Source organism: Antechinus flavipes, chromosome 4 (genome assembly GCF_016432865.1).
Source record: "Antechinus flavipes isolate AdamAnt ecotype Samford, QLD, Australia chromosome 4, AdamAnt_v2, whole genome shotgun sequence".
Classification (NCBI taxonomy): domain Eukaryota; kingdom Metazoa; phylum Chordata; class Mammalia; order Dasyuromorphia; family Dasyuridae; genus Antechinus; species Antechinus flavipes.
The window spans coordinates 261,197,285-261,216,017 of record NC_067401.1 but is presented as its reverse complement, the minus strand read 5'-3'; the positions used below and the strand labels follow the sequence as shown (position 1 = coordinate 261,216,017).

Below are 18,733 nucleotides of genomic sequence, written 5' to 3'. Positions count from 1 at the left end.
GGGATAGCTCTTCTTCTTGCCAACCCCTTCATATTATTTCATCCCATCTTCTACAGCAAACTGACTCCCTCTATTTTAAACTCTCACTTATCTTCAGTATCTCCCTATTAGCTGTTTCTCTGCTGCTGACAAACATGCCCTTTTCCTATCATAAAAAACTCTCACTTATTCCCACCAGTTATCAATGTTTATCTTTCCACCCTTTTTGGAGGACTAAATACTTTGAGAAAACTATAGTTAATTCCAATTTCTCATCTTCTTCTAAAGTCATCGCAGTGTGGATTTAAAACCTCATTCCACTGAAACTATTCTCTCCAAAGTCAAACCAGTGATTTCTTAATGTACATCTACTGGACTTTTTCTAAATTTTCATTATACTTGACCTCTATGCAGATCTTTACATTTCCTATCATCCTTTTCTCCAAGGTTTTCTGTCTGTTCACTCTTGGTTTTTCTCTCTTCCTATCTGACCACTTCTTCTCAATCTCTTTGTTGGGTCTTTCTCCAGTTCTGTCCTGGGTCATCTTCTAGTCTCCCTCTTTGGTGATTTCCTTAGTTCTCATGGATTCAATGATCATCTCTATGCAGACAATTCTCAGATCTGTTTATTTAGCCCTAACTTTTCTTCTGAGCTCTAGTCTCATATCTCCAAATATCTTTTGGGCATCTTGAACGACATGTCCTATAGACACCTTAAACTCAACGAGTTTTAAACATCTTTCTTCACAAATCCTCTCCTTCTATACTCTTTTACTACTGTCAAAAACACTATCAATCATTCTAGCAGCCTGGCCATATAACCTTGATTTCTTATTCCATCCAGTCCATTATTAAAACTTATTGTTTTATCTTCATCCCACATCTTCATATATGACTACTGTCTTGGTCTAGGTCCTCCTCACTTCAACAGCCTTCTTATTGCTCTCAAGTCTCTCCCCACTCCACCTTATGTTCACCTGCCAAAGTAATCTTTCTATAGAGCAGGTCACCCCATTACTTCATATAAAGTCATGTTTGACTCTTAAAGCCCTTCATGAACTAGTTCCTTTTTACTTTTCTAATCTTCTTATATTTTACCCCCTTCCACACACTTGTGATTTAGAAAGTTTGGTTATTTTGCTGTTCCTTGTACATGGCATCCTATCTTTTGACACTATCTTTTCACTACAGAATATCCCTATATTCTTTCTCTTTAACTCTGTGCCTCTTGGCTGCCTTCAAAACTTAGTTCAATTCCCATGTTCAGCAAGTGACCATTCCTGGTCCCCTCCTCCCTCCCACCAGTACCTTCTTCTCAGAAATTATTTTCCCTTTATATTCTTATATGTACATAGTTGTTTGTATAGTACCTACCCCATTAGAAGGGGAGTAGTGGAGTAGATATTTTTGTCTTTTTTTTTTGATATACTCAATATTTAGCCAATGTCTGGAACATAATTAATACTCCAAAAAATCCATGCTGAATGATCAAAGCAAAACTTATAGCTGCTTTCAATTCTGAGCTCTACTTTAGGGAAGAAATAACAGCTCTAATGTCTGAGGAAAGCTTAGTGCCCTAATTCAGCAAAAAGCAGACTTGGTATTATATTCATTTCAGGACTGCAGAGATCAAATGCTATGTCATGCAATAATCTTTAGGAGTTTCAGGGCCCTTGCCTGATGTATGATAGAGCCACAAAAGTGTCAACAGGTATGTCTCTGAGTCACAAAAAGATTGACCCTCTTGGTACTTACCTGTCGTTTTTCTCCTTCATGCTTCTCCAGTTCAGTATGTTGCTGCAGACGGTTCAGACACTCTGATCTCTCTGCTGACAGCCGCTCAGCCATCAACTTATCCAGAACGCGAAGCTAGAATTCAACAAGGTCACATGATGTCAAGTACATGTAAAGACAGACACTAGCCTACATACCCCCAAAGCCTAAAACCAGTCAGGGCAAACCTAATAACAATTAGATGGGGCATTAAAAAAATTCAGCATACCCTGCCCATTTTGTTTTAGACTATTTTTGTTTTGTTTCATGGTATTCACAAGGCAAAGGAACTACTGGTTGTGTCCACTATTGGCAGGTGCTTATATATATGTATATGTGTGTGTATATATGCATATATATGTATATAATATTTTAATATATTATAACTCTGTGTGTGTATGCTTAACTTCAATCCTCCAGAAGGGATCTTGACACTCAAAAGTTGAGAGGTTCAGGGACTTAATAAATGCTCATTGGTTGATTAAGAATAAAGTAGATTCTCTTGGATGGAGAATAGACATTACAAATCCTAGAAAAAGATCTTCACCATTTTCTAAAATTCCAATTCATACAACATATCATTTGCCTTACAAGTGATGTTCATAAAGATGAAGTTTCTCCTGGGGGGGGAGGGGTTTGCAGATTAAAAAAAAAAAAACAAAAGCAACAAACTGACTACTCAGGTCCCACTCAGATTTTACTTTTTTTTTTTTTTTTTTAAAAACAGGTACTTGTCAATATTTTTGACCTGATTTTCACTTCCTTACTTGATGTTGGGTCTTATTCTCCATTTGCCCCAGTTTTGTGTTCATCTTGTCCTGCACAGTTCCAAACTCTGCCTTTATTTCCTCAACTGTTGCCTCCAGCTGATTCTCCAGTTTATTAATCAATGGTTCACAACGGCATCCATTTATTGGTGCCTGGAAAAAAAAATAAAGTCTTGATTAATGAGAAGTAATAACAGAAAAATCATTAACATAGATCCAATTAGCAAAACTATTTCTTCTTTGGCAACAACTCAAAATGCCCTGGGCTGATGGGTTCCATCTCAATGGCCCGATATAGTTTGAATTTTGCAGCTAAGGCTAAAAGGAAGGTGCATTATATAATTTTATTTTGAAAGCTAAGAGTTGAAATACATCTTCAAGTTCCTCTCTAGGGACGAATGTACATAGAATCACTTTGTATTTTATTTGTATGCCATTCAGGTAATTTAATTTATCAAAAGTATATGTAGCATTTGTTCCTTTTTTTTTTCAATGTCAACTTTTACATAAACTAACCAAAAAAAAAAAAGAAAGACTTTGCTATCAATGTAATATACAAGGCATGTTAAGTATTATAATAAAAATGAGCAGTTCTTTAAACTTTGCAGAATACCCTACAGTTATTATCTCACTGGATCTTTACAACCATCCTGGAAAGTAGGGCCCATAGCTATCATTAGCCTCATTTTATGGACAGGGAAATTCAGGCTCAGAAAATTTTAAGGATTTGCTCATTGCCATCGAGATAGTAAGTCTTAAAGTAGAATTCAAAACCAGGTCCCTCTTGATTCTAAGCTTGGGATTCTTCCCACTACATCACACTGGTTCCTTTTTGCTGTTTCTGCCTCGCCTCCCTGACTCTAGCAATTCAACGGTATGTTCCATCCTGTGCTGGCCCCAAATACGCACTTGAGCCTTATCTACTACCTTTATAGCCACGATGATGTCATTTCTAAGGCACTTTAAGGTTTGCCAAGTGCATTACATACATTGAACTCATTTGATCTTCATAACAATTACCCTACGTTTACCTTGGTATAAAACATTATGAATCAGTGACCTCTGTATTACTGGGGTAATTTGGCATGACAAACAGCAGAATGACCAATCCCGCCTCCCTCAGAGATAACTTCCAATTTCATTATATGCATAAATTAATTCCTCCTCACCACCCCTCCATTTCTCATACCTACTTTCATTTTTACACAGACAACCCTATTATAATTGGTCTCAATTAGTGACTTGTCACCTGCATAACTTTTCCATCCTTTCCACGGTACAAGGTATACAGCTGGTAAGCTCTGAATTCATGAGGAGGGGGTGGGGATGAGCAACGATGCTTATTCCTCTTCTTGGGATGATTATGAGAATTCTTCTGGTGCCCAGGAACAGCCTGCTGGTCAGCTGGTGAGGTGGGGTCAGAGAACGCAGATACCTAAAAGAGAGAGTAAATTACCATTATCATTATCAGCAATAGTGATGTCAATATTAATCTGACGAGGGCAATAGATAGCAGGTCCATTATTTAAAAATATTTTGATAATTGCTTTTTTCAATATAATTGGTTTCTTTTATAATTCTATGTATTTATGCACTTAAAACTATTCTGAAAAGGGACCCCAAGGTTTCACTAGACTATTAAAAAGGGTTCACAAAAAAAGGTGAAGAATTCCTGGGATGGGGTAGCCAAAGGCATGCTTTGTAGACTCTTTGGATAAAGGAACTATACCACTCTGCCTCAGAGATTGGTCTTCAAATAAACCAACCCTCACAAATTATTTAAGTATGTACAGCATTCTCCACCAAACATCTTGTCTCCAAAGAACTACATGGACTCCAGGTGTAGCCTGGATGTATACAGGGCCAAATTTGATTTCTGTACTCTCACTGCAAACCATTATGGCAAGAGCCTTCTCTTCAACATAGACATATGTCTAAACTACTTGACTTCCAACTCCTTTCCTCAAAAGAAACTGCTTTCAAATCTACCACTACCTTTTGTTTCAGCTTTTTCTTTCGATTATTCTTTACTGGGGGTTCTGGAGATGCTGAGTAGAATTCTTCTTTGGCCTCTCCTTTTTTCTGAGTGGCTTGCTCACTGCTGGGAGTGTCTGCTGCTGAGATACTTCCCTACAAAAAAGAGAGAGAGAAAAACAAACTTATAAAAAGTCCTTTTAGGGTCCCTGATTTTAGATATGAGAAATGAGGGGAGCAGAGAAAGATGGAGTGATTGACCCAGCTCATTTCAGTAAGTGAAAGTGGGACTCAAATCCAAGGCCTCTGACTTGATAATGTAACATACTGAATCTCTATAGGATCCAATTATGGTTTGTGTTTTTTTTTTTAAATTGGCCTGTTGTCTAATTCTGAACGTATTGGAATCCTGGACTATGATGATATCTTTAGCACCAGTTGGGGTTCTTAACACATGTTCATGAACTTGGTTTTAAAAAAAATTTTTTTTGATAACTACACTTGTAATTTATACATTTTATTTTGTGTATATTTTAATATCATTCTGAGAAAGGATCCAAAGACCCCTTGTATAGAATGACAAAGGGGATCCATGGTTGAAAATTCCTATTCTATAGGATAACTAGAGGAGAGAGTCATGTAAATTGAATATTTGTTCTCTTCTGTTTGGTTTAATTTTAATCAGAACAAACCAATACTTTGTTCTTTTTTTATTTTTAGGTATTAAGAAAAGTGACATTCTTAGTTCTGTTTCCCTTTTTTATTTAAAAAAAGGTTTACTATTGTGCTTTGTTTTTATATTACATATATTTACAGATAATTCTTACTTCATGAAAGGTCTCTTGCAACAAATAAAGTGATTAAGTAACACTAATAATGAATGCATCAGTGACTTCATTTGACAGTATACAACATTCCTCATCTGTATAATGTTCTCTATTAAAAATAAATAGAAATCTATTTTTTTCTTCACTTTTATCTCCCAAACTATTGGGGGGAAAAATTAAATAAAATTTCTTGATTTGTTTGTTTTTGTTTGTTTTGGCAAGGCAATTGGGGTTAAGTAACTTGCCAGGGTCACACAGCTAGGAAGTGTAAAGTATCTGGTGCTAGATTTGTACTCAGGTGCTCTTGACTTCAGGCCTAGTGCTCTACAAACTGAACCATCTACTGGCTCCTCCCCCCATAAAATTTCTTATAAGAAATATAGTCAAGCAAGACAATTAACTCTCAATGCTTTTCTAGAATTGTGGAGATCTGAGACATTTCAAACAATGTTCTAATATCTTAGCACTGTAGCAGGATATGGACTGACTTTTCCATTTTAACCATCACCTAACCAATTACACTCAGGCTTTTATTCCGATTGTCCACAGTTGAATAATGGAAGCCACGAGCTTCAAAAGCAAATATAGACAAGGTTCCCAGTCTATGTGGGATTATCTAGAAATTATTTAGAGACATCCTGAATTGTGTCTCTTTACTTTTTCTCCATAAACAGCATAAACGTCTCTCTAGCAAGTGGTAGTATCTCAAATGAACACAATAGATTCAGGACTTTTACGTAGTCTCTTTGAATATAAGTATTTTACTGAAAATAACCAAAGTGACATCCTCTATCTAATTCCAGATTTATCAAATTTATAGGGCATCTCTAAATCCCTAGGATCAAAGCCACATGGGCTTAAAATTTGTAAATAAAACATGAATCATTTACAAATAAAATATGAATCACTTATAAATGAAAATTTAAAACCTTGCTTATAAGTTAAATAAAACATCTACAACTTTAATACCGTGAATCAAGGGAGGTTTTGAAAAGGACAGGGGCAAGTAGTTATTGATATAATTAAAAATGACAAAAGGCATATTCTTAGTCCTTGTATCCCTGCCTCCCTTGCATAACTGAGAAGCTCTGGGTATCTATCTTGCCTATATCAAGAGAAGGGGAAAAACAATGTATTTTCACATTAACAATTGTGATTGTGAAAGGAACAAGATGAGAGGCTGCAATGTTCAGAAGATTGGAAAATATGATTTGAAATTTTGGTGTAGAAAGTGTATGAAACCAAAGGAAAGGAGGAAGACTCCAGCTATCATCTCAACAAGAGGTAAGAAGGAAAAGACTGCCAGAGGCCCATGACAGTGGCCAAGCAGGACCTATGTGCATCCTCCATCTGTGAGGTGGGCACTTATCACACATCACACACCTTGCTCTGGGCCACCTCATCTCGTGGCACAGACTGAGCTCTCCTCTCCTCCTTGAGCCTCTCCCTCTTTTTTCGTAGGCTTCTCCCACGACTGAAGCGCAAGACCTGAGGTGAGGCAAACATATCACTATCAGAACTAGCGGATCCTGATTGGGGGGGCAGGACAGAGGAATAGGGGAGGGCAGCAGGAGCTCTGAGCTTGAAAAATGTAGGTTAAAACCACATTTCATCCCTAAGGTGTTTATAATTTAATGAAATAGTTGTAATAGTTAACATTAAAAGGAGCTAACATGTAATGCTTTAAAGCTCATACAGAGTTTTACATATTTCATTTGATCCCCACCACAACCTTATGAGGTAGGGGCTATTATTACTCCCATTTTATGGATAAGGAAACTGAAGCTCAGGGAGGCTAACACAGATACATGATAGTGCTGGAAGTGAAAGATGGTTCTGTCTATGTGATAATTAATAATAAAAATATTACATAATTATATGATTAAAATATAATAAAGCTGATTAGAAAAATGAACTTCAAGCAAGACACAATGAAAAAAAAAAAGAACAATTATATGCAATTCATATCTACTACCAAAATCCTATTGACTTCTAGGTCACTTCCTTTCCTTTTTAATGCTGATTTTAGTACCTGGCTCACTTTTTTTTTTTCATCTCCTCAACTCTTGACCTTTGCTAAGGAACTTCAACACAGATATTGATATCCCTCATATTCCCTAATCACTCCTTAACTATACTTACTTCCCATGACCTAGCTACTCCACTCAAGCTCAACTACATATAAAGATGGTCACACCCTTGATCACAAATCACCCACAAATGTACACCTCCATACTCAAGAATTCCTCATTCCCTTTGACCATAATCTACTGGCTTCTCACTTCTCCCTCTGCCTTCCCCAATCCTCCTCTTCATCCTCAGTGTGACCTCTATTTCTCTCCTAAACCATCTTCCTTACATTCACCACTTTTTCTTCTTTTCTCCATCTTGATTCCTTGGTTAACCAGTTCAACTCTATATTGTCTTCCTCTTTTATGCTCCCTTATCACATTGCCAATTGTGTCTTACCATCCTCTGCCTTCAATCCTATACGCGCGCTGCTGAACATAGATGGAGAAAATCATGGAGTCTTTCTGACTGTAAACTACAACATTTTGTTACACAACCTTAACTTGGCTCCTACTGCTGCCAGGTAATCTTCTGCACTTCCCCTATAACAATTTACTATCCCATTCTCCATAAACAATTCTTCCAAACCTTTTCATCTCTCCTCAACCCTCCCATGGTCTCTATCCTCTAAGCTGAGAACCCTGCCTCTTTATTTTACAGAAAAAAAAATTAAGGCCATTTGCCATAAACTCCCTCTTTTCTGCTTTTCCTTGTCTCATCTGCTACCATCTCCTTAATCTGTCTCATGTGAAAAAGTGGTCTTACATGTTTAATATAGATTGAATTACTTGCTGGGAGGGGGAGGTGGGGAGAAGGGGAAGAAGGGAGGAAGAAAAATCCGAAACATAAGGTTTTGCAGGGGTGAATGTTGAAAACTATCTTTGCATATACTTTGAAAATAAAAAGTTGCTATTAAAAAAACAACAGGTGGTTTTACTTCTTACCAAGATAAAACCCTCTACCTGCACAAGTGATCCTTTTTTTAGTCCTCCTCCTCCTGCCCCTTCTGTAATCCCCACTCTTTCACTTTTCTTTACTCTCCTTATCTCCCAGTTCCTTCCCTATGAACATATCTGTATTCTTCTGCTATCATCCTTTATCTAATCTGCCCTTTCTACCTAACTCCTTAAGAAGGCCATCTGAAATAGGTGTCTTCATTTTATCTTCTCTCCCTTTCTTCTAAAGTTCTTACAACCCAGTTTCTGACCTCAATATTCCACCAAAACTTCTCTCTCCAGTTAATCAATTTATTTTAATTGACAAACCTAATGGCCTTTTTTCCAATCCTCATTTTTCTTAATCTCTCTTCAGCTTTAAACACTAACGGTCAGTTTCTTCACCCCTTTTTTTCTCCTATCTATATGACAATCACTTTTCTCCTCCTACCCATCTTTTTAGTTTGCTTTGCAGGATTTTCATCTAGGTCATGCCCTCTAACCACAGATGTACCAGAGGGCTCTATTTTGGGTCCTCTTCTATTCTCCTATCCCACTTCACTAGGGGATCATACCAGATTCTATGAATCTATTATCACTATGCTAGTGACACTTAAATCTACCCAACCCCTCTAAAATGACTTCCAGTCTCACATTTCCAGCTGCTTTCCAGACATATCAAATTGGATGTCTTAATAAACATCTTAAACTCAATATGTCCCAAACTAAACTATCTTTTTCATTAAAGCTTCTTATTTTCAAACACATACATGGATAATTTTTCAACATTGACATTTACAAAACTTTGTGTTCCAAATTTTCGCCCTGCTTCCATCCACCTCTTCCCCATGTGGCTAGTAATCCAATATATGTTAAACATGTTAAAACATATATATTAAATACAATATATATATTTATATACTTATTGTGCTGCATAAGAAAAATCAGATCAAAAAGAAAAAAAATGAGGAAGAAAATAAAATGCAAACAAACAACAAAAAGAATGAAAATGCTATGTTGTGATCCACATTCAGTTCCCACAGTCCTCTCTCTGGGTGTAGATGGCTTTCTTCATCACAAGACCATTGGAACTGATCATCATATAATCCTTTTTTTTTTTTTTTTTTTTTTTGCTATGTACAATGATTTCCTGTGAACTCAATATCTTGCTAAAACTCCCTATTACTGTTGAGGGCGGTCGACAAGGTTCTGCTGGTATTATCTACCCATGGTATACACAGTGGCCCCACTTCCTCTTTCACTTGGCAGAAAGAAATACAGCTTTCCTTATTTTTATTATTTCTTTGGCAGGGAACTAAGGAAAATTTCTTAAAACTAAAGAACATTTTGAGAGTAATCTTCTCAGATCCTTCTCACCATCCAAAATACCTTATTCTCAACATCTCCCTATCTCAACTCCAAATCCAATCTGTTGCCAATGCAATTTTACTTTTAGAATATCTTTCAAACATGTCCTTTTATGTCTTCTGATACTTCCTGGTCCCTTGGACCCATTGTTATTTTGCTAGTGGGTCTGCCTGTCTCAAGTCCCTGAACACTCTGATCCATCCTTCATTCAGCTGCCAAAGTCATTTTTCTAAAGTGAAAGTCCAACCATGTTACTCCCCTTCTCAAACTCAAGGATCACTTCCAGGATCAACTACAAAATCCTTTGTTTGGTGTTCAAAGCCCCTTCATCTTTCCAACTTTCTTACACAATACTACCCTGATAGATACTCTTCCATCCATTGCCATGGTAGCTGTAACAACAGGGCAGCTATTCCATGAACAAGATACTCCCTTTTTTGGCATCAGGATTTTGTGCTCTTCCCCCCGCCCCTTGCCTAGAAAGCTCTCCTGCTTTATCTCTTCCTCCTGCTTTCACTGATTTCCTTCAAACCCCAACTAAAAGGGGCAGGTAGATAGTGCAGTGGGTAGAGCATTGGTCCTGGAGTCAGGAGGACCTGAGTTCAAATCCAGTCTCAGACACATCACTATGTGACCCTGGGTAAGTCACTTAAGCCCAACTGTCTCTCCAAAAACAAATAAAAAAAACACCAAAAACCCAACCAAAATCTCATCTTCTATGAGAAACCCCTCTTCATTTTTTTTTTAAACAGAAGCACCTATTGTAGATTTTTTTTTTGAGGAATTTAGCTACAAAGGGCAGAAAAGATATAAGCTGATGGCTAGCAGAGATGGAAGGATCAACTATGTTTTTTTGTTTTGTTTTTTTTCCTCTAGGAAAAGACATGAGCATATTTATTGTTATTCAGTTGTCTGACTCTTCTTGATCCCATCTGCAGTTTTGGGGTTTTTTTGGTTTTTTTTTTTTTTGGCAAAAGTGATTTGCCATTTTTTCCTCAAGCTTATTTTACACATGAGGAAACTGAGGCAAGTAGGGTTAAGTAACTTGACCAGGGTCACACAACTAATAAGTGTCTGAGGATGGATTTGTACTCAGTATTCTTGACTCTAGTCCTCCATTTAGCTGCTGTTTTATAAATATTATTATTTTTGAAGGAATAAGACAGCAGTGATAACTAAGGCACAGAATAATATTTTAAACTTTCTTACCATCAGAATATCCTTTTCTATTATTTATAAAAAGAAAAATGACACATCCAAGGTAATATAAAGGACTTCTATATAAAACCAAATATCAAAATACAAAAAAAATTTGCTTTTATATGATCTGTTATTCAAATGTACCCTTTGTTTTATTTGCTATGATTGATCGTCATTCACCTACTGTGTGCATACTAGTCAACCCACAAGGTATTTCTAAAGTTTAGTTTGGCTGGGAGGGTTTTTAGCTCACATGTTATGAAGCAACTTCAATTAGATCATAAATCAAGAGTTCTCTTGAAGTCCATCTTCTGTATCACATCAGTCAAAATTCATAAGTGACTCTTAGGCAAGTTAATAAAGGTCATTAAATCATCAGAAAGATTTAACTCTTTGTAACATATCGAGACAGTGGAAACAACTGCATGGACTTGGAGATTCTCTCAGTGAATTGTAAAACCCGCTAAATAAAATGTCATCAATCTTTTCTTGTTCCCTAAAAATCAGAAAATGGTGAGCATGGGAGTTAAGAAAGAAAGCATATGTCCATATGCTGATAGTTTACAGGTTCAACAAATGCTGGAGACCTGAGAGATCAGAAAGTCAATTTATATCAATTTACAGGTGAAGCTGAGAGACTTTAAGTTAATATATTCCCAAGGTTAGAAAACCTGGACTAACCTTGATCTCCTGACTCCTAGAATTCAATATTTTATTATAGCTAGATTCATTATACCTTCATTATGTCTAGAATTTATTTTCAACATATAACAATGGAAGAATACCTTGTTGGATAATGCAAACAATAAAGTTATTGTTTCCAAACTTAAATCACTAGGGGAACATGCTAAAAATTCTTTTATACTTACTCAAAAACTCTTTCATTTGGAAATGAAAGCAATATTTAGAAGTTACAATGATATGAAAGATGAATTGTCCCTTACTATTATTATCTTATGTACTGTTAACTAAGAGTACAGAAACTCTTATTGTTCATGAAGTAGCAGAGGAAGAATTTGTGGAGAAAGAGTTTGTGCTAAATTTTATTCACAGTTTCTCCCTAAGGCATCTCTAAAGTTCTAAAGACTGATTGCAATAATAGGGTCACTCTTGGATTATTGTAGAAAAATGAAACAATATGGGCCTGAGAATGAGATGAGTATAAGACAAGCCACTGTCAGTGAGTGAATATGAAGTTATTCACTAAAATATCAGATTACAATTATGATTTCATAGCATTTTATATTCCTCTTGCATCCTTCTCATATTCTTATTTGTATTACATGTGGGTAATTGCTTAATTACTTCAACTATATGACAAATAGGGTTACAAAGTAAGGCAGGTAAGTAGAACAAGGGATAGAATGCAAGCTTTGGAGTTAGTAAGACCTCAGTTCATACTCTCTCTCAGATACTTTCTAGCTATGTGACCTGGGTAAACTACTTAACGTTTTTCTTAACCTAAATAGTTTCCTCATCTATTAAATGGGGATAATAATATCTCCTACCTCACAGAGTTGTTCTGAGGCTCAAATTAGTTTAACATGTAAAAATGTATTGCAAACTTGAAAATGCTACATAAATATTAGTTATTAATTATTATTATTATTGAGTACAGACTTTTAAAAAACGTCATAGGTACACTATACAAACTAGATTCTTAATCTATGTTTGTTGGAAGTACAAATGAAAAAATAAATGCATAAATATCTTGCATCAGATTTTTTTACTTTTCAAAGTTCTTTCACGTCTCCTAGATGAGAAACATCTACAAGGCTTCAAAAGGTATGTTTCTATTAATAATTCCCTTACAAGGTGATTAAAAGGTGGTAGCCTGGTAGCTCATGTAAATATGGAGATTCTCATCTATTTCTTACCCTCGGGGCAAGTAAGAACCATTTCAGATGGTTCAGATAATTTCTGTAGTTAAAATTTCTGAATTCAAAACATACAAATCTTTGTGACTTACTAAAGTCATTAGTTACTAATGAGCTTTTAGGCATCTTTCTGTGAAATTAGAATTAATAACTGAGAATCACAGGTAACATTTCTATGTATATCATGCTACAGGATTCTGATTTAAATGAATTTGATCTTTTTTCAAAAAACTTTCTTCAGTTTCATTATACATCTCTCTCTCATGCGTGAAATTAGGGTAGCAAATGAGCTACAACATTACATAGAAATGCTTTTGATTTTCATAGCTTCTTTTTCTATCTTGATATTTTACTGAAGTGTTTGTTTCAATTAGAAAATTCCAGAATCAGCAAGTATTAAGTATACCATTATATCAACAGCAAATTTCTTTCTCTTATTCTTTTGTTATTGCTATCAATTATGCATTTATGTCTAAGAAAGCTGCAGAAAGGGGCCATACTAATTTTATTTCTGTATTTGTTGATAAAGTTTTGAGTATTTCCTTATTACCTATAATGCTAGAATGTAGTTTTTAGAAAATGTCATTTGCATCATGCTGAGAAAAGGCCCTTTAATGTCTGAGTTTTGCAGGATTTTCTGGTATAGAATAAGTGGTATACTTTGTCAATGGCTTTTTCTGCTTCCAGTCATTAACCAGAATAAAATAGGCAATCTGAGAACTGTCAGACAGGATTTGTATAATGGGATATTAATATCAAAAAACAAAAACAACAACAAAAACAACCTACTTGTGGTGCTTTGGTGAGAAGAAGAGCAACTTCGGGATTATTGTGATGCCGGGCTGTCTCTAGTGGAGTCTGACCAGCCTAAGGGAAGGAATCACATAGAGAAGTAAGGGTGTAAGGTAACAATTATACAAAAATACAATAGTTTATCCAAAAGTTGGACATGGTAGATCCTCATGGGGTAGATATCTACTTACCAAATTGTTTTTTAACAACTCTACCTCCAGGGTGATGATGGAAATATACAAAAAGCTTATAGGTTCAATAAAATTTGTTGGGTTTTTTGATGTCTATGAAAAGTCTTATTTGACCATGGTAAATTCTTTTTTAAAGCAGTCTAAATTATTTTGCTATAGAAGACCATCTAATTCATTTTCCCTCTTTCTATTCTCACTGCCAATAATACCCCAGTTCAAGTTTTTATTACTTTTTGCCTGGACTATTGCAACACTTCCTACTTAGTCTTCCTGTTTCTAGTCTCTCCAACATCTAAAATTCCAGATGTATTTTCCGATCATGACCTTTACTAAAAAACTTACAATGGCTCCCCACTATCTATTAAGTAAAGTTCAAACTCTTTAGAGTGACAATCAAGGTTTTTTTTTTTTTTTTTTTTTTTTTACAATCCAGCTCCCATTCTACACTTTCAATTTTAATTTACATTATTCAAATTTGTATATTCTATACCACAGCCATAGAGAAAGGCTTTTGGATCTCTAAAAACACTTTTAACATTATTATTCGCTTTAAATTATTTATTAAATTATCCGTTGTTAGTTTTATTGCTTATTTAGCTTTTCTTAAGCTGTTTCCTGCTTCCTTCTACTAGAATATGATCTGAGAGAAGGGACTGTAGTTTTTCTACTTTTATCTCTGGTGCTTAGCATAGTACTGGGTATGTAGTAAATACTTGATAAATTTTTTTTTCCATTCATTCTCTTTCCCTAGGATGTCCTCTCTTTTAACAACATAAGGCAGTATGCAGTAAGTACCAGACTGCTGGTACAAACAGTAAGTACAACCAAAAAACCAAAAAAAAAACCCCAACCCATCATGGTAGATTGAAATGGTCCAAAAAGACATTATTAAGGAGGTATGGTTTGAGCTGGATATTTAAAGAGGGGTTGTTGCATAGGAGGAGATTCTTTAATTTACAATAAACAAAGATAGACTGAAAAAATCAAGTGTTTTTGAGGATTGCTTGGGTTCTATTTGGAAAGGAAGGGAAAGAGGACAGTGAGGGGCCCAGTTGGAGCTGAAGGTTTCTATTAGACAGTAACAAAAGATTAAAGCTCAAAAGTATGAACTTGAAAATAACAGGAAACCAGTATTTTTGGCAGAGTAAAAGTAGTATGTTGGAAAAATTAATATGTCAGGGGTGTATAAAATAAGTTGGAGCAGAGAAAGACTAAAAGCAGAGAGACCAATCAAGAGACTAGTGTAATATTCCATGCATAAGGGAGTGGGGGTCTAAATTGGGGTGGGATTAGAAAAGAAAAGAATGATGGGAGAAACAAAGGAAAAATTATCCTGATTGCTCAAGACTGAACTAGAGATAGCAAAATCTACTTCCATTTTTCTCTAGTTAACCAGGGTACCTCTCTAAAAGGTATTGTTAGCACAATGTGATTTTTAGTATAGGCTTAGCTCCTGAGTGCTAGAGGCATAGCTAGAAGCCAGAATAAACCATCCAATCCAATTTCCTAGCCCCCCACAACCTCCAGACTTTGTTATTCCTTCTTCCTTTCAACCTAACTGAACTCAACCCTCAGACACTGAGTTGGAACTGAGTGAGGAAGAACAGACGTTGTAGCTCATAGTTTGAAAAAGGGAGATAGCTACAGCTAGACAGAATAGAAATATAAACTCTGGGGAAGGAAGGCAAAGGATTAGGTTCATCCTTTGTTCTAAGAATTAATTATCAAGCTATTTACCCCAGTAACAAACAAACACAAGAGAATTAGATTCATTCCTTCCTTCCCACATTCAGTGGAACCCTGTTAAGAGTTCCAGCTCTGTTCATTTAGCAGAGTAGATTCCCATTTACTGAATCTATAGGAATTAAGGTTTTCTATCCATTTTTCTGTGCTACTAAGCGAGGAATCCTTCCTTTCCTCTACGCCCTCTCTTCAAGGACAATGGAACAGCAGCTCTGTGAAGCAGTGCTCACTGAGGATGCTAAGAGAAGGACTTGGACCAATTTCCTTGAAGCATGTGTAATTTTCAAAAAAGATTCCTGTTCTTTTCAGAAAGTGGATGGAGAGAATTTCAGAAATGATCATGGACTCACTTACATTATTGACAATTGTCCCATCAGCGCCTGCTTCCAGTAAAATTTTAGCCACTTTTTTATGATTTAGGGCAGCGGCAATATGAAGAGCCGTGTCTCCGGCCTGAAATTAAACAGAAAAAAAAAACATGCCAAAGACCATCACAGGAACTTTTAGTATCTTTCTTACATACATATCCTTCTCATACTGAATTGAACTGTGTGTCTTCAAGTTCAAACAGGGACTAATCTTGAATTGAGGTCTGTTAATTGGAGACTTTTCTGAAAAAAAAGGATCATATTTGTTTGGCAGAAGACAGCTCTTCTTAATGCTGAATTGAGTGAGATCAACATATCCCAAACTTACTTATTGATTGAAAACTTCTTGATAGAGCTTATCAAGTTTGCACAGGGATAATCAATTCTCCCAGAATAAAATAGGATTAGGGAAATTTTGAAGAAAACATAAATAGAAAATTTTAAGCTTATTTTCATACTATCTAAAAAATTCTGCATATAACTATTTTTGATATAAACCTAATTTCATAACAGAAATTTTTAATGGAAGATAAGCTCCTTGATGGCTTTTTTCAGTACCTAATCCAATGATCAACGTATAATAGGTACTTAATAAAGATTTGATTAGCTACCAATTCATATTTTTGAAGGGAAAATAACAGGCATTTTTTTTCTCCACAGTACCCTTATTTATGTCATGGGAAATACCATTTGGGAAATGCTAAACTAAGAGAGAGACTGAAAATATTTTTTGAGCTGAATTCCAATGATATATTTTCCCTGAAGAAATGCTGGGAATTGAGGACATAGTCAACTTCAGGAAGGATGAGTAAAATTGAGCTGGGCTTGCTTAGTAAAAGGAGATCTCCAAAGTTTATTTACTGGGCTAAGAAAAAGTCAGTGTGGGAACAGATAAATGGGAAAGTAAATAAGGTAAAGCTGTTGGGAATACAAAGAAACTGCTTCTCTGATCTTATGATAGGAAGACAAACAGAGTTCCTTTGAGTCTCTAGGTTTGGGAGTAAGTAATGCTGACAAATAGGCCACCTAAGGTGGAGGTGGGAGAGTCTTAGTTGTATTGCACAAACCATTCACCTAGGAACAAGTTGTTTTTATTTTACTTATTTTACTCTTAGGGTCTTCTTTCACTGGACAGAGAAGAATTATAGCCAGTGTGTTCTTTTAAAAAATTACTTACTGGTTCTCTAATTCCTATTTAACCATAAAACTAGTCTTAACTATATAGCTAGAGTTGTATTTGGTGCAAATAATGAATCCCTTGAAATGGTCACATGTGTTAAGTTGCACTATTCAGATTTATAATTATGTGAAATATAGTCATTGGTTCCAACCCAAAGGAAAACTATAGAATGAATTATAAGGCAACCACTTCAGGGAAATTCATTGCTTGAACGAATCAGGACCTAAATATAATCTCTTTCCCTCAATACATATTAAAAAAGAATGTGTGTTTCATTTTCATTCCTTCGTGTACTATCCCAGGAAATAATAATTAAGTAAAGTTTGGATTTCTTTTATTTGAGGATAGGAGAACTGAAGGGGTATTGAAGATTATTCACGAAGATAATCTACTGTTCCAGAATTACCTGTTTTACCTTTGGAATAGGGACAACACAAAGTTATATTCTTTGAACTGCAGTGAATCCCAAACATTTCCAGAAACATTTCCAGACACTTTTTATTTTTAAATTTTAGAATTCTGTATCCCAACTCAAAAATGCACTGTCCCTTACAGGTTTTAATCAATCAATAAATTTATAGGTAGGTTAACAAAAATCAATAACACAGGGATCTCACAAGGACAAATAATTAAGCATTATCTTTATAGGACCTAAACAGTGAAAGGACCTATAAAGCCAGTGATAGAGCTCAGCAAATCACAAGAATCCCATAACTTTGCTCCATGAAGCCATAATTCTTTGTCAGTGGGATTTTTCCTTGAGTATGTTTTTTTAAAAAAAATATAGATATCAAAACCAACAGAAACCGCTGCAGTATATGCAGGAAGTGTTCATTATGCAAATGTGGTGATATGCACTGAAATGACAAGAAACCACAGGCACACCCTCTCTATAAGGCTATTTAGAGAATCCTGAGCTATGGTACCTAGGCTGGAACCTGTGTTCCCAGGGACTATTTACAGTAAACTCCCAAAAACTTCAGGGGAGGCAAGGCAATACCAGCCTCTATCTTAGCATAAATCTATATCTTATCAAGCCTTATATAAAGGGTGCACTGCTGTAGTATAAGATACATGCACTGACCTGGTTCTTTTCATGGACAGAACAGAAAGCACTGAGGAGAACCCTAATGATGGACAAGTGATTATAGCGAGCGGCAACGTGCAAACAGGTATCTCCTGCCTGCAAACAGAAATAAAACTCTGAGCATGTTTTGGTCAGTAAAAGAAACAAAACAAAACAAAAACAAATAAGGAGAAAGCTTGCAGCCATCATTTACCCTTCAAAAGCTTTCCACCTGAGTTATTAAGCTGACTTCTAGTTGGAGATGCAAAAAGCAAAGAAAGGCTAGGGCAGAATGACCTTCTTTGACTAACAAAACAAAAGGAAAAACCAATAATAAAAAAAACAAAAACAAACTGAGCAACATTTCTTTTAATTGATCCCCTGCTTCCAGTCTCACCATACTTTGCTATTTTTTGCGCTCACTGTACAGAACAGCCCATGAGGACAATTAGAATAAATGCTTCCATTTTTCATATAGTGTACATCTCTTCCCCACGGAGACTTTAGGAAACTAAGGCAGACTTCTCTGCTTAACATTTCATTTTGAGGCAAGGTTCCTACTGCATCCAGCCTTTCCCATCTCTCTAGTACTTTGGGATAAGCCAAAGAAGTGACCAATATTG

The 18,733-nt window shown here is 35.8% G+C and overlaps 1 protein-coding gene across 2 annotated transcripts in view; it reads right to left on the bottom strand.

The window, feature by feature from the left end:
* Positions 1–18,733, bottom strand: part of ANKRD6 (ankyrin repeat domain 6) — a 95,714-nt gene that overhangs the window by 11,941 nt on the left and 65,040 nt on the right. Inside the window, exons 6-13 of one of the 2 annotated variants that reach the window (XM_051997397.1) lie at positions 18,129–18,227; positions 15,851–15,949; positions 13,560–13,637; positions 6,704–6,808; positions 4,515–4,649; positions 3,769–3,954; positions 2,520–2,672; positions 1,735–1,848 (exon numbers count right to left, since the gene is read on the bottom strand). In XM_051997397.1, the coding sequence (XP_051853357.1) occupies positions 1,735–1,848; positions 2,520–2,672; positions 3,769–3,954; positions 4,515–4,649; positions 6,704–6,808; positions 13,560–13,637; positions 15,851–15,949; positions 18,129–18,227 (969 nt within the window). The remainder of the gene's footprint in view (positions 1–1,734; positions 1,849–2,519; positions 2,673–3,768; positions 3,955–4,514; positions 4,650–6,703; positions 6,809–13,559; positions 13,638–15,850; positions 15,950–18,128; positions 18,228–18,733) is intronic. The other variant, XM_051997398.1, reaches the window with a different exon arrangement.